The sequence below is a fragment of the Brassica napus genome, chromosome C1, assembly GCF_020379485.1.
Source record: "Brassica napus cultivar Da-Ae chromosome C1, Da-Ae, whole genome shotgun sequence".
Classification (NCBI taxonomy): Eukaryota; Viridiplantae; Streptophyta; class Magnoliopsida; order Brassicales; family Brassicaceae; genus Brassica; species Brassica napus.
This window is the reverse complement of record NC_063444.1, coordinates 8,227,631-8,242,771: the sequence shown is the minus strand read 5'-3', so window position 1 is coordinate 8,242,771 and position 15,141 is coordinate 8,227,631. Positions and strand designations below refer to the sequence as shown.

At 37.8% G+C, this 15,141-nt stretch overlaps 2 protein-coding genes across 2 annotated transcripts; one reads left to right on the top strand and one right to left on the bottom strand.

The window, feature by feature from the left end:
• Nucleotides 1-7,516: 7,516 nt before the first annotated feature.
• LOC106377084 lies at nucleotides 7,517-9,288 on the top strand. The gene has a single exon (XM_013817245.3). It carries the CDS (start codon nucleotides 7,575-7,577, stop codon nucleotides 9,135-9,137), a length of 1,563 nt encoding a protein of 520 aa, XP_013672699.1. The 5' UTR covers nucleotides 7,517-7,574; the 3' UTR covers nucleotides 9,138-9,288.
• A 187-nt stretch (nucleotides 9,289-9,475) lies between these two features.
• LOC106377083 (protein NUCLEAR FUSION DEFECTIVE 4-like) lies at nucleotides 9,476-13,031 on the bottom strand. The gene is made up of 3 exons (XM_048745516.1): nucleotides 12,584-13,031; nucleotides 10,252-11,186; nucleotides 9,476-10,143 (listed from the first exon to the last, which is right to left on the bottom strand). Exons 1-3 carry the CDS (start codon nucleotides 12,890-12,892, stop codon nucleotides 9,672-9,674), a joined length of 1,716 nt encoding a protein of 571 aa, XP_048601473.1. The 5' UTR covers nucleotides 12,893-13,031; the 3' UTR covers nucleotides 9,476-9,671.
• Nucleotides 13,032-15,141: the final 2,110 nt, after the last annotated feature.

Below are 15,141 nucleotides of genomic sequence, written 5' to 3'. Positions count from 1 at the left end.
AAGCCTCTTACCCTCCTCTGAATTATATCACCAGCAAATTGAGAATTAGTTAAGTCCAATATCTAAAATAACAAAAGGAAAGAAATATAGTATCACTGTATCAATGACATTTTTTATTTGAAATGCTAAAATGGATGAAAAAGCTAGGTACATACTTTCAAAAGTAAAACCACAGAAGCAGTTTTGTAAAATAGTCATTTTGTACATAACAGAGTTGAAGATACGCATTGTCTTATTGATTGCTGATAAAGCTTTCACCTCTCATTCTTTATTGAAGAGTTAAGCTTTGAAGCATGCGTACACAGGACAGAGTCATTTACAACTTAAAATATGTGAAACAAAAAAGATTAAAAGATTATTAATTTAGAATAAGAACAAACTAACGAACCACGGCCAGTGATGGAACTTTTAATCATAAACCTATATGGATATTTTGCTTTCATCAAAGATCTAGAGAATATGAAAACATGGAAAAGCAGAAAGAGAGATGAAAGAGTGAGAAAAAGAGATTAATAGAGAGTAAAACTAATAGATCAACATTATATAAATAATAAAACAGTTTTTAATCGTGATTTCTAGTTTTGAATGTGGGAGTGATATCCGAAGAAATTTAGGGATTTTTAGTTATTTAGAATTTCAGAAATTAAGATCAAAACTAACTTTCTATCGACATTTTTTTTTTTTTTTTTTGTAAAATTTTGCCACATGTCAAATTTCGATTCGCCAGACGACTTGCGCTTTACTATATAGAGGATAAGCCTGGGCGTTCGGGTACCCGTTGGCATTCGGGTCGGATTTTTCGGATTTTGGTTCTTTTTTATAACACTTCCTAGGTCTCATTCTTGTAAATTTGCAAGTACGGATCGGGTTCGGATATAACACATCGGGTTCGGGTCGGTTTTGTACCACATCATAGAACCCATAAAGTAACCATATATCATTCGGATTCGGGTTATATCAGATCGGTTTGGATATACCCGAAATGAAATCTAAAATTTAAAAGCAAAACATAAGAAATATATACTTATTTATATATAATTAAGTATTTAAAGTAGTTATTTAAATTTTAAATATTTATTGTTAGATACCATATCAAAATAAATATGAAATTGAATATTTGAAATATATATTCATGTTTCATATAATTGCATTGTATATTAGTTTGGACATTCCGACCGGTTTCTTCGGATATCTTTTAGGATTTTTTTATTTTTTCGGTTTTTCGGGTTACCCGTTCGGATTCGGTTAATAACACTTCGGGTTCGGATATGTTTTTTGTACCACCTTACAAGATTCATTCGGGTATTTTTTACATTTCAGACCGGGTACGGATCTGATTTTTCGGTTCGGATTCGGTTCGGATTTTGGATTATGGATTATGGATTATGGATTTTATGCCCATGCCTAGTAGAGGATGTGGGCGAGCGAACTGGATAAGAGAGAATGAACGAGTGTGGGAGACTCTTAGCGAAAAAGAGAGTTTCATTATCTTTAGTCTGCTTTCTAATAATCGAGTCTTGTGTTACGATGTCGTATTGCTCATAACCTTATTATGTATTTAAACTTTTAAAGGAAACCTGATGAGAAGAAAATTAAGTATATTTGATTTTTCCCCAAGAGATCTAAATGAAACGATATGGATGAAGCTGTTGTGTCCAAAAGAGGCCGTTTCTGTCCACAAGAAGAAGAGCTACTGAACGGGAAAAGAACAAACGAAGAAATCTCTTTTGCTGATTAAGAGTGTTCTCTTCTTTGTTACATGGAGCCTACACAAGTCTAATCTCTGGAAATAGCTAACTATAGAAAGTTGATTTCGTAAAGGGTTGGATTCAGACAGAATCACGTTACAAATCGATCTTAGCTCCGTCTTTTAAGTGAACTACAGAGACTGTATATAATTTTGTAGTTTCAAGTGGCTAATCTTAAGCAATTGTCAAGAATGGGGAACTGAATCTCTATAGTGCAAGTTATGTTTCTCCAGAAAGAGTTTCATCAGTACAAAAATATCAAAATCAGTTTTATTTTTTCTTGGGAAGTATTCTTGAAAATGTAAAAGCTAAAGTTTGACTTGTGATAAGATTCGAAGTAAAGTTCCAATGTAAACTTATTACAGAAATAACTCTTGCATGTTATGTTGAATAATGTTTTGAATCTCTTGGACCTTAGTCTTTTGAGGCCAACTAGTGCTAGGGTTTTCCGGGACACAACTATATATATTTTGTGCCTCCTCTAAACCTAGTTAGCAGCCGTAGAGAAACTAGATCTGATCTTCTTGTAGACAGATCTCTGTAATTCTTCCATCAATAAAATCTCTCTTTGCCCGTGGACGTAGCCGTTAGGGGTGAACCACGTTAAATCTCTGTGTCTTTCTTTATTGTTTATCCATATGTTAATCTCTATCTTCTCACATCCGTCACAACAAACTGGTATCAGAGCTTCGGGTTGAATCTGGTGAGAAGATGTCTGGGATGAATATGAAGATCGACAAGTTTACTGGAAGGAACAATTTCAGTCTCTGGCAAATCAGGATGAAGGCGTTGCTGAAGCAACAAAGTCTTTGGGCACCGTTGTCAGGGAAGAAGGTTGAACCTGTTACTACTGAGATGGAGGTTACTGAAGAGAAGGCGTATTCAACAATTTTGTTGTGTATGACAGATGAGATCATCATCGAAGTTTCCGGTGTTTATGCTGCAGCTGATTTGTGGTCGAAGTTAGAGAGTCTATACATGATGAAGTCTCTGACTAAGAAGCTACTTCTGAAACAACGTCTTTTCGCTCTGAGGATGCAAGAAGGTGCACAACTCCAAGATCATCTTAACAGTCTAAATTCCATCTTGTTGGATCTGAGGAATATTGATGTTAAGGTGGAAGATTAGGATGCAGCACTGATTTTGTTGGTATCACTACCAAACTCCTATGAGAACTTTGTTCAGTCATTCATAGGGAGTAAGGATACAGTGAGTTTGGAGGAAGTCAGGTCAGCACTTCATAGCAGGGAGTTGCGACACAAGGCATCTGGTTCTGGTACAGACGACCAAGCTTCTGGGTTGTTTGTAGGTGGTGGAAAGAACTTTGGAAAAGGCAAGAAGTCGAAAGACAAAATATTTTCAAAGGGTCCTAAACCAACTGACATTTGCAATTACTGCAAAAAAGGACCTTGGAAATCTGATTGTCCTAAGAAGAAGAAGCAGATTGGTTCCGTTGCGGTAGCCGAGAATGAGGCTAAATCTGATGAAGATATTGCGCTGGTTGGTCATGAAAAAACACATCCTAGAGATGTGTGGGTCCTGGACACAGGCGCATCTTATCATATGTGTCCAAGGAGAGAATGGTTCTCAGAGTATGAGGCAGTGACTGATGCCAAGATCAAGATGGCAAATGACTTTGCTTGCAATATTGCAGGAATCGGTTCTATTAAGCTCAGGACACATGATGATAGAGTCTGCATGTTGACTGAAGTTAGACATGTTCCATCTATGTCTAAGAACTTGATCTCAGTTAGTCTTTTGGATAGTAGAGGTTTCAAGTATTCTGGTGGAGATGGAGTTCTGAGTGTTTACAGGGGTTCAGATGTGATTCTCAGAGGTTTCATTCATGGTACTTTGTATTTGCTGGAAGGTTCTACGGTTTCAAGTTTAGAAAATGTTGCATCTCCAGAGGTTCGCAAGGAAGATATGGACAAGTTGTGGCATATGAGGCTTGGACATATGGGCGAGAGTGGGATGCAGATTCTGTCGAAGCAGGATCTTCTTTGTGGTCATAAGACCAAGAGCCTTGAGTTCTGTGAGCACTGTGTGTTTGGGAAGCTGCACAGAAAGAAGTTTCCTAAGGTTATTCATAAAACAAAAGGCACGCTGGATTACATCCATTCAGATTGTTGGGGTCCCTCCAAGGTGGAGTCGCTGAAGGGTCACATGTATTTTGTGTCCATGATTGATGACTATTCGAGGAAGACTTGGATAACATTCATGAAGCACAAAAGTGAAGTTTTCAACAGCTTCAAGGAGTGGAAGATACTGGTGGAGAATCAAACTGAGAAGAAGATTAAGAGGCTTCGTACTGATAATGGTCTCTGTTCAACAGAGTTCATTCAGTTTTATAAGGATGCAGGGATTGCTAGGCATCATACAATCAGGTATACACCACAGCAGAATGGTGTAGCAGAGAGAATGAACCAGACATTGCTGGAGAGAGCGAGGTGCATGCTTTCTAATGCTGGTTTAGAGAAGAGGTTTTGGGCTGAGGCAGTGAACACGGCTTGTTATTTGATCAATCTTGGACCGCATACAGGGATCAAGTGTCGAATACCTAATGAGGTCTGGTCAGGCAGATCTGTTGATTATTCTATTCTGAGGGTCTTTGGTTGCACAGTTTACTATCATGTTAATGAAGGAAAGCTGGAACCAAGAGCGAAGAAGGGAGTGTTTATGGGCTATGGAGATGGTGTAAAGGGATACAGAGTTTGGTCTCCATCTGAGAAATGAGTTGTTATGAGCAGGAACGTTGTGTTTGATGAAAGTTTTATGTTCAAAGTTTCAGCTGAGTCCATTTCAGAAGCAGAGCAGGAGGATGTTGACAAGCAAGTGGAGCTGCAGGAACTGCAGTCAGACTACCCAAGATCAACCGATCCAATGTCAGGGATCGATCGATCTATGCCAGACACAGGATTGGGCGATGGCAGAGATCTCCGATCGATGTCCGACAACATGAGATCGATCGATCCTCAGGAAGAGAGCGAGCGATCGATGTCTGATGAGCAGCCTCAATCTTCCAATTCTGGAAATCAACGTATTGGGTCTGAAAAATGCAGTATTGCTAAAGACAGACCAAGGAGAGTTGATGTTAGGCCACCAGAGAGATATCGGTTTGAAGATATGGTGGGTTATGCACTACAGGTTGCAGAGGAAGTGGACACTTACGAGCCGTTTACTTAGAGAGAAGCCATTTTAAGTTATGCATCTGAGAAATGGTTTGCTTCAATGGGAGATGAGATGGAATCTCATGAAAAGAATCACACATGGGATCTGGTCACACTACCACCTAAGAGAAAAGTTGTGACTTGCAAGTGGATTTATAAGCTAAAAGAAGGCCAGTCACCAGAAGAGGGAGTCAAGTATAAATCTCGAGTTGTTGCTAGAGGTTTCAGTCAAAGAGAAGGCGTGGACTACAATGAGATATTCTCACCCGTGGTCAGACACACCTCTATCAGAGTGCTATTGGTGATAGTAGCACGTCAGGATCTGGAGTTGGAGCAACTTGATGTGAAGACTGCTTTTCTTCATGGAGAGCTTGAGGAGGAGATCTATATGATTCAGCCTGAGGGTTTTCTATTTCCTGGTAAAGAAGATCATGTGTGCAAGTTGAGGAAGTCGCTGTATGGACTTAAGCAGTCTCCTAGACAGTGGTACAAGAGGTTTGACAGCTATATGGTCAAGTTGGGCTACGACAGGAGTCCTTATGACTGTTGTGTCTACATAAGCAAGGTGGAGGATGAGTCGTATATCTACCTGGTGTTGTATGTAGACGACATGCTGATAGCTGCCAAGAAGAAGTGTTATGTTCAGAAGCTGAAAGAATTACTGAGTTCTGAGTTTGAGATGAAAGATTTGGGTGTTGCGAGGAAGATTCTAGGAATGGAGATCTTCAGGGATAGGACGAAGAAGAAGTTGTTCTTGTCACAAAAGGCCTACATTGAAAAGGTCTTGACATGATTCATAATGCTTAATGTTAAGCCTATCGATACTCCATGTGCTGCAAATTTTCATCCTACCATGAGTGATGAAATGTCTGAAGGGGAAATCGATTATATGTCATGTGTTCCTTATGCTAGTGATGTGGGCAGTTTGATGTATGTTATGGTTTGTACAAGACATATCTTGCACACGCAGTCAATGTTGTGAGTAGGTTCATGGTTCAGCCGCGATAGGAGCACTGGATCGCTGTGAAGAGGATTTTTCCGGGACCTTAAGGGTACATCTGATATTGGTCTTGTCTATGGAGACAAGGATCCGAGACTGGTTACTGGGTATTCTGATTCGGATTATGCAGGAGATGTGGACAACAAGAGATCTATGACTGGTTACATATTTACTTTGGGTGGTTCTGTTGTAAGCTGGAAGGCGACTTTGCAGTCGACAGTGACTTTGTCTACAACTGAGGCATAGTATATGGCATTGACAGAAGCTGCTAAGGAGGCAATATGGTTGAGAGGATTGGTCAGTGATCTTGGTCTTCATCATGATCAGGCTACTGTGTTCTGTGATAGCTTAAGTGCTATCTGCTTAGCCAAGGATCAGGTTCATCATGAGAGAACCAAGCATATCGATGTAAGATACCATTTTCTGAGAGATGAGAAGAGGATTGAAGTGAAGAAGGTAGGAACAGCTGATAATCCTGCGGATATGTTCTTTAAGCACGTTCCTCATAGCAAGTTCAAGCATTATCTTGATTTGCTAAACATCTCAAGCTGTTAAATCTGGCTCTGATGGGCGTTTGGCCTTGAGGGGCATCTGGCTCGAAGAGAGCCTCTGGCCCAAGTGAGGGCATCTGGCTCTGAGGAGCATCTGGTCCGACGGGACATCTGACATCTGAGTTCGACGGAACATCTAAGCAAAGAGAGAGTCTGGTACATCTGTATTCTGAGCACGAAGAAGTGCACTCTGGTACATCTGATTATGAAGGATTCAAGTCAAGGTGGAGATTTGTTGAATAATGCCTTGAATCTGTTGGGCCTTAGTCTTTTGAGGCCCACTAGTGCTAGGATTTTCCGAGATACAACTATATATATTTTGTTTCTCCTCTAAATCTAGTTAGCAACCGTAAAGAAACTAGATCTGATCTTTTTGTAGACAGATCTCTGTAATTCCTCTATCAATAAAATTTCTCTTTGCTCGTGAAGTAGCCGTTAGGGGTGAACCACGTTAAATCTCTGTGTCTTTCTTTATTATTTATCCTTCTGTTAATATCTATTTTCTCACATCCGTCACAACGTGTTAAATAATTAATACTCCAATACAAAGGCATTACCAGATCATTTGCCACCGCATATGCATTAAATTTATGCATTTTTGATACTATACAACGAAATGTATAGTCTAAAAAGTTAAGAAAGTCAAATGCTTGAGTTGTAAAATACCAACAAATCCGCATTAGAAAAATGATGTATCACAATCAAAAAGTCAAAAAGGTGGAGGCCAAACACACTAACTAAATAGTTTTGCTTCGGACCTTACCGATGTTTTTAGACCATTGACCTATAATATACTCCATAGATGTTTAGTTCCTCAATATACCACACCATTACTATTTTTAATATTTGCATGATATTTAGGAGTGTTCACATTGTTTATGTGTAAAAAAGTCACGCAACAAGTCACATGAACGTTTCCCATATGTACAACTAAAGTGATCTCGCACAAGTGATTGAAGCCTCAGCCTCACGTTTCTTTCTTGGTCATATTTAGACGTTACCAAACCACTAAAAGAAAATCTTATTAAAATTGAAGTTAACTTTAATGGACCATCCCCACTTTATCATTTACTTATATTGTAAGTTTATCATTAATTTCTCAGAGATGAGAAATCACAATTTTCCTTTTATCTATCATCTTGTTGAACAAGCAGACACAACATCAGATTGTCAAGATCAAACAATGGCTTCACAAACCAAACTCAAGAAACCTAACTCTCATTTCAGTCTTTGCACTTTCCTCTTCTTCACCGTCCTCTTCACCATCCCGGCTCTCTTCCTCCTCCGCACCTCCTCTTCTTGCTCCTCCTCCACAACCGCCGCAGTCTCCCCCTCCTCTGACACAAACCAGCCACCGTGGTCTGGCGACCTCCAAACCGCCCAATTTGCATGGAACCGCCTTGCTTTCTCCTTAACCAACTCTCCTCCCAAAACCCTAAAACTCGCAGTCTTCTCCAGGAAATGGCCCACCGGGCCCAACCCTGGCGGCATGGAACGCCACGCCTTCACTCTCTACACTGCTTTAGCCCGCCGTGGACACCACGTCCACGTCTTCACCTCTCCCTTAGACCCTTCCCCTCAAACCAACAAAATCACTCCCGCTTCAGACAAAACCCTAAACCCTACAATCCATTCCCACGGCGACGCGGAGCCAGGAAAATGGCGGTACAACAAAGCATGGGAGCTTTACCAAGAAGAAAACAAAAAGGAACCATTTGACGTGGTTCACACGGAAAGCGTGGCTTTACCGCACTGGATCGCCAGAGAGGTTCCAAACCTAGCCGTCTCGTGGCATGGCATTGCATTAGAGAGCTTACAGTCAAGCATTTACCAAGATCTAATCCGTAAACCAGGCGAACCAAGATCACAAGGCTTCAACGCAAGCCTATACGGTGCCGTGCTTCCCAAGATACTCGACGAAATCAGATTCTTCCACAACTACGCTCATCACATAGCAATCAGCGACAGCTGCGGGGAAATGCTGAGAGACGTTTACCAAATCCCGGAGAAAAGGGTTCATGTGATCCTCAACGGAGTCGACGAAAATGGGTTCAAATCAGACAAGAAGCTACGTTCTCTGTTTAGGTCAAAACTAGGGTTACAAGAAAACTCATCGGCTATTGTCTTAGGAGCCGCAGGGAGATTGGTGAAAGACAAGGGACATCCGATTCTCTACGAAGCTTTCGCAAAACTAATCGAAACGCATTCAAATGTTCACCTTGTGGTAGCTGGGTCAGGACCATGGGAGAACCGTTACAAGGAACTTGGAGAGAAAGTTACTATTTTGGGATCTCTAAATCCAAATGAGCTCAAGGGCTTCTACAACGGAATAGATTTGTTTGTGAATCCGACGCTTAGACCACAAGGTCTTGATTTGACTTTGATGGAAGCGATGTTGAGTGGTAAACCGGTGATGGCGTCGAGGTACGCAAGCATAAAGAGGAGTATTGTGGTGAACGACGAGTTTGGGTTTATGTTTGCGCCGAATGTGGAGGCTTTGACGGCGGTTATGGAAGTTGCGGTGGCGGAAGGAGCGGAGAGATTGGCGGAGAGAGGGAGGAAGTGTAAAGAGTATGCGGCGGAGATGTTTACGGCGAGTAAGATGGCTTTAGCTTATGAGAGGCTTTTTCTTTGTATCAAGGATCAGAGGTTTTGTATCTACCCCTAAATTAGTAAGTATAGTTTTAATTACTCGAGTATCTTTGATTTATCAACATTTTAATATATATATATATTTATATCTGTAATGAAAAGGTGAGTCTTCAGTAATGTAATCATTTCATAATTGACGGGGTACTAAAAAATCACTTCAGAATTAACGGTTACACGAGATTGCACATCCAAATACATTGCTTTCTCGAGCAAAATAATTTTTTAAAATTTTATATATTGATTAAAAACTGTATTTTTAAAAACGGTATAAATTTATCAGTCAGGAATGTTTCCACCACCATAAAAGAAAGAGCATAAATTGATTTAATTGCAAGTAGGGCTGTCAAACGTAAATTCTCACAAAATAAATAATATTATTGTAGAAATGATAGGATAATTTAACAATTATCAGAATTTGAGACTATAATAAATCAGCGACAACAAAATATTATCAGCCAAAATCCATAACAGTCCATTAATACGTCTGTTAAATATAGATCCCTACATATACTGTGATATACACAAGCCGTTGGGGAATGAAGGTAAATTTCTATGAATCAATATTTGAATTTATCCGAGCTTGTTCAAACCGTTGATAAGCTCTTCTAGTCCTAATAAACAACACAAGACTAGAAGCGAGTCCAAGAACCGACAAGCATCCCCACCACACAAAGGTCAAGTAATAGCAACCCCGTCCCATACACACGACGGAGTCTTTCATCGATTTGATCACAGTCGAACCATGTGAGTCATAGACCAATGCAGCCAAGAATCCATAGATCAACGATCCTATTGGTATGTTTGTGATCAAGATGTTGTGGTTAACTCCAACACTGTTTGGTCCAAAAAGCTCTGATGTGATCGAAACAGCTGCTGCGAATATGAATCCTGAGCTTAGACCTATCAGAGCTGTTCCCGCTTGTAAGGCTGACGCGGCTCCTGATGATGCGAGCAAGAAAAGCGCGATTGGTGTTGGTAAAAGCGCGATTGCTAACCACCCGGTTCTTGCAAAATAAACCTTCCTGCGTAACTTAAACCAAATCAAAACCCGCAAAACCAAACCATAAACTCTATAAATTAATATTTGATAAATTAATAAATACGATAAATTAATAAATTTCATCACTTACGCTCGGATATAGTCAGGTGTTGCCGAGAGCAATCTTCCAAAGAATGAGAAGGAAGAATAAAGTGTGACAAGAGTTGTAGTCTTTGAGCTTTGTCCTAAAGACTGAGCAATCTGTCCGAGGTTGTTGCTGTACACAAGTCCGATGGTTCCACCACAGAAGTATGCAATATAGTAGAACCAGAAGTCAGCTCTACGTAAGAGCTGCGACAAAGAATGTTCAGTTCCCAATATCTCAAGCTGGCCTCTTGTGATAAGCTTCTTGCAACAAGACTCATCAGTGTCACCTTCCTCTGGAGCTGTAGTCTTAATAACAAGGTTTTGCACAACGTCGTCGTTTAGCAACTGGTAGCTTTCTCTATTGGCTTCATGTGCAACCATCCCTTTATGCAACTCAAGCTCATCAGGATGAACAAGAATGAAACCGGAACCTTCGAGGCGGAAGCTTGTGTGGATTGTGCGATGATACCAGTTACGGGCGATGACTAAACCGGGGATACATAAAGGGAGGACCAAGAGGATGATTGCACCACCAAAGAGGAGACGAGCAGAGGTTATATCGGAGGAGTTTGACTCAAAGAGGAGGAGGTAAACACCGTTTAGAGCGGCGAGAATGTTGAGCAGTAGAAACATGAGAGAGTCGCGGCGAACTCCATCTGGTGGAAGAGGCTCGAAAGGTGGTTGGCGAAGGATCGGGATGATTGCAGTGAAGGAGACAACGAGAGGTATGAGAGCGTTTAAGAGAAGGTAGAGCTCTGGAGAGGTTGGGTTTATTGCGTTGTAAGCAAGTGTGTATAGAGCAGCACTTACACCGTTGAAGCTTACTGTGAGGGAAAGAGCAAGTGCTCTGTTTGCAGGGAAGTTGCTGATGCAGAGCACAAAGCAGACTGTGTTGAACCAACAGATACTTAGACCAGCAAGTAAGCAACAGAGAAACACCTGTATAGTAACGAACCAATATTAATCAAAGTTTCTTCAGAGACAAGAAATTTAAAAAAATCTAACTACTAAATTTTATTTGATTATTTTACAAATTTTGTTTTTGATTATTTTACCCAATAATGATTGAGTTTGACTGTTTGAGAAAGACAACATTTAACTACTAAAAGCGTCACATTTAATATTTGTATATCTATTTCATTGATTTTTCTCAACCACAAACATCTTACTCATCAGAAAAAGACGTTTAATAAATAAATCCGGTGGCCATTTTTTGCATATCTAATAGACAATAATAATTTTATATAAAGGATAAATAAATATTCCTTTTTGACGTCATATTTTAATTATAAAATAGTTGCAGATTTTCGAAATAGCCATCAACCACGAGACAAGCCCGAACATGCCAAGAAGAAATAAAAAAATAAGAAAAATCGACAAACAAAGAAGCAATTGTGAACTACCTATCTACCAATCAATCGTCACCCAGTTTGTGACTCGAAAAGTTTTGGTTTAGTCTCATTTGTGAATCGTGACAAAATTATATGTATGAACATATGAATAACTCTTAAGATATAACAACCAACATGAAAGTCATTTCGAAGAAATAGAAAATTCATTAAACTTTCCACATAAAACTACTTATGATTAGAAAGAACTATGTCTTATACTTCAAATATAATTTGCATGATATGCAATAAAACTATTTCCACATGAAAATATTGCAGTTTGATAACTTTATCATATCATATTTAATAATTTTACAAAATAAATCATATACTTAAATTTCACAGAAATTTACAGTATATATATTAAAATACACTTGTACATTTAACTACGAAGTGGCTATATTATATTTCAGTTTCTCAACAAACAACAACGGAAATAATTTTTGTAGACTATTACATTCTCTGCACATTTATTTTGTGTCTTCACAAGTTTTTCATTTAGTAGTGATTCTCAACAAAAGAGTAGTGATAAGAAGTGTTCCATAAAAAAAAGAGAGTAGTGGATAAGAACTTTTTTTTTTAAAACACACAATTTCATCAAAACAAAAAGTAGAGACGAGTAAAGCTGACATAATATAACTTTTCGTTTTTTGAGTAACCAATGAAGAATGAATTGTTGGGATTTTATTTCATTTATCAACAATGAAGACAATTTCTGGTTTATACAAATCTCTACCTTTCTATTTCATTCTTCACGAGTTCTCTATGAATAATGAACATTAAATAATAAAGAATCATGCCGAATCATGATTTTCTTTCTAATTTTTTATATTATTTATAAAGTTGTGGTTGCTAGGTGGTTGCCAACAACAACAAGATGCACAATATTTTTAAAATGAATAGAAACAGTTTCCTCAAAAAGAAAAGGTAAAAGAATAGTGAAGTTACCATAATATAAGGCAGAGAGATGAAGTTAGTGATGACAAGCCACTGTACTCCATAACCGACGAATCCCATAGACGCCGCAGCGAAAAGCACCGTCCAAAGCGGGAAGTACATCAGCGCAAGCCCCGACGACCAACCGAACACCTTCCCGAGATCAGAAGCCACGGCGAGGTAGTTAAGCTGCACCTGCGAAATCTTCAAAACCGACTTCAAATCTGAAGAGTAAGCCGAGAAATCGAAGTTGGTCCCGGTAAAAGCCTGAATCCAAATCGTCGCCACCAGAATCATCCATTTTCGCGACTGTCCCGCCATGATCTTTCCGCCGGCGTCGGGTACTGAAGATTGAACCACCGATATTTTTGGTTTGTATGGTAGAGAGAGCTCGAGGTGTTTTTGTGAGTGACTTTTTTCTGCTTGGGAGGTGTTGTATTTATCACAAATAAACTAAGTAATCAATTCTTGTGCTGGCAATATTAAAGTAGAATTTTTTTTACTCTCTCCGTTCTTTAATATAAGTCGTTTTAGAATTATGCACGTAGATTAAAAAATCATTAATTTTTTATATTTTCTAAACAAAACCATTATTAATTATTTAACTAACTACAAATCAACCAATAATAAAATAGAAGGTATATTATCATTGGTCAAACAACATTAAATGTTAATAAATTTTACACAGAAAACCGAAAACGTCATATAATTTGGAACATAAAAATTCCTCTAAAACAACTTATATAAAAAAACGGAGGGTGTATTAAAGTTAAATAAATACAACTCTTCTGCAACGTGGCAATCTTTTTTTCTTCTAAAAATAAGACGATTTTGAAAATTTTAAAGACAAACGGTGTCTTTTGGAGATGATTAGAGATGGCTGTAAGATAAAGATAGGGTATGAACGTATATGGCCGTATACTAATTTCCATGTTTGGAAACTCGTTAGACGCGTAGGCGACTATGGCCTAGCGATTAATTGAAAAATCGGGAAAAAATCGGAGAATATACGGAGAAGAATTTTTTGTATTTTCTGTATATAATATTTTATTTATACACAATGTTTGAAACTGAATTAGATGTAAGTCGAGCGGTTAATTGAAAATCTAAGATTTTATATAAATATAATATAGATATCTATTAAAAATCGAACCTCTTACAGATTTTTTATGATATTTTTAATAATAAAGGATAATAAGGTAAATTTGAGACATTATCTTCTTCGTCCCTTCACCTGAGAAATTATTCCTCGACTCCATTACACGTTATAACACATGTTTCACTTGTTTCTATTAGTTTTGTCGTTGGTTTTGATCTAATATTTACAGATCTTAATAAAGGATGTGTGGATTCTGTCGGATAAAAGGATTTGAGCATAAACGTTTTAAAATTTTATCTCCGATTTCAGATTTACTCGCCGCGTTCTTCAATTAGACGGTCAAAGCCGGCAAATTTCTGGTCAACGCATAACACCACCGATCATCACCAACTCGCCACGGTGGGTCTCCGAGTTCCGTATTCTCGGACGAGTAATCGGCTACTCGGACGAGTTTTTGAACATGGACTAATTTTGACGTAGAATAGTGATTCAATAACACGGTATGAATGTGATATATATATATATATATATATATATCGTATATACTACTAAATAAAAATGTGAATGTGGAAGAGTAAATAATATAAAAATAACAATGTGAATGTGGAAAGTCAAATTTTACAAACTAATATTTTGCGTGATATTTTTTATTGGATCCAGTTGTTGATAGAACTGATAAGGGGGAAAAGAGCATATAAACAATATTGATATAGTTTTATTTTTAAAGCTACGAAGTCATAAAAGACAGCAGTATCAACATTATATCAAATTTTTAGCACATGCGCTTTAATGTTACCAGTGAAACCCATAAATATATAAAAGCACTCAAAAATAATTAATATTAGTCAATAAGGGATAGACATACTGCTGAACATTGATGATAAAAATTAAATACTCCTTAAATATGATAAGACATATATATGATGTAGTATTAATTAAACAAATAAAGATAAAACTAAATATTAAAATAAAATAAATAAAAGTTCATTGTATGATTTGCTTATTGTCTAACGTCTCCTTAAATGTTTTTATTTTGTTTTCACTTATGTGCAGATGTTATTTGGTAAAATATACAAATAATGAGAAAACGCCAACCATTTGCTCATCTAGCGAGATGTCTCTGATTCAGTGTCCTCCAAGTGAGCAACTTTTCAACAGCACGTACACTAGTTGATAATGATATTGTTGAGCAGCTCTGCTCTCTGATAAACTAGGTTAAGATCCGCGCAAGTACGCGGAATCAGCATTATATATATTAAATTATTTTATGTATTAAATATTTTTACATATTATGAAATAATAAATATATATTAAATAATTAAAAGTCAGTAACTATTAAATATATAATTAAATTGGTGCGAACATATAAATCAATTTTATTAATCCAAAAAATATTCTTTTTTATATTTGATAGGATATGTAATTAAATTTAAATGATACTAACATAGATAATATATTTTAGTATATTTTT

Excerpts from the sequence above, each read along its gene's own strand:
- LOC106377084 (XM_013817245.3), top strand. The coding sequence starts at position 7,575 with ATGAGAAATCACAATTTTCCTTTTATCTATCATCTTGTTGAACAAGCA.
- LOC106377083 (XM_048745516.1), bottom strand. The coding sequence starts at position 12,892 with ATGGCGGGACAGTCGCGAAAATGGATGATTCTGGTGGCGACGATTTGG. Across the intron at positions 11,187-12,583 it reads TCTCTCTGCCTTATATTATG|GTGTTTCTCTGTTGCTTACT; the intron begins GTAACTTCACTA and ends GTTACTATACAG. Across the intron at positions 10,144-10,251 it reads ACACCTGACTATATCCGAGC|GAAGGTTTATTTTGCAAGAA; the intron begins GTAAGTGATGAA and ends TAAGTTACGCAG.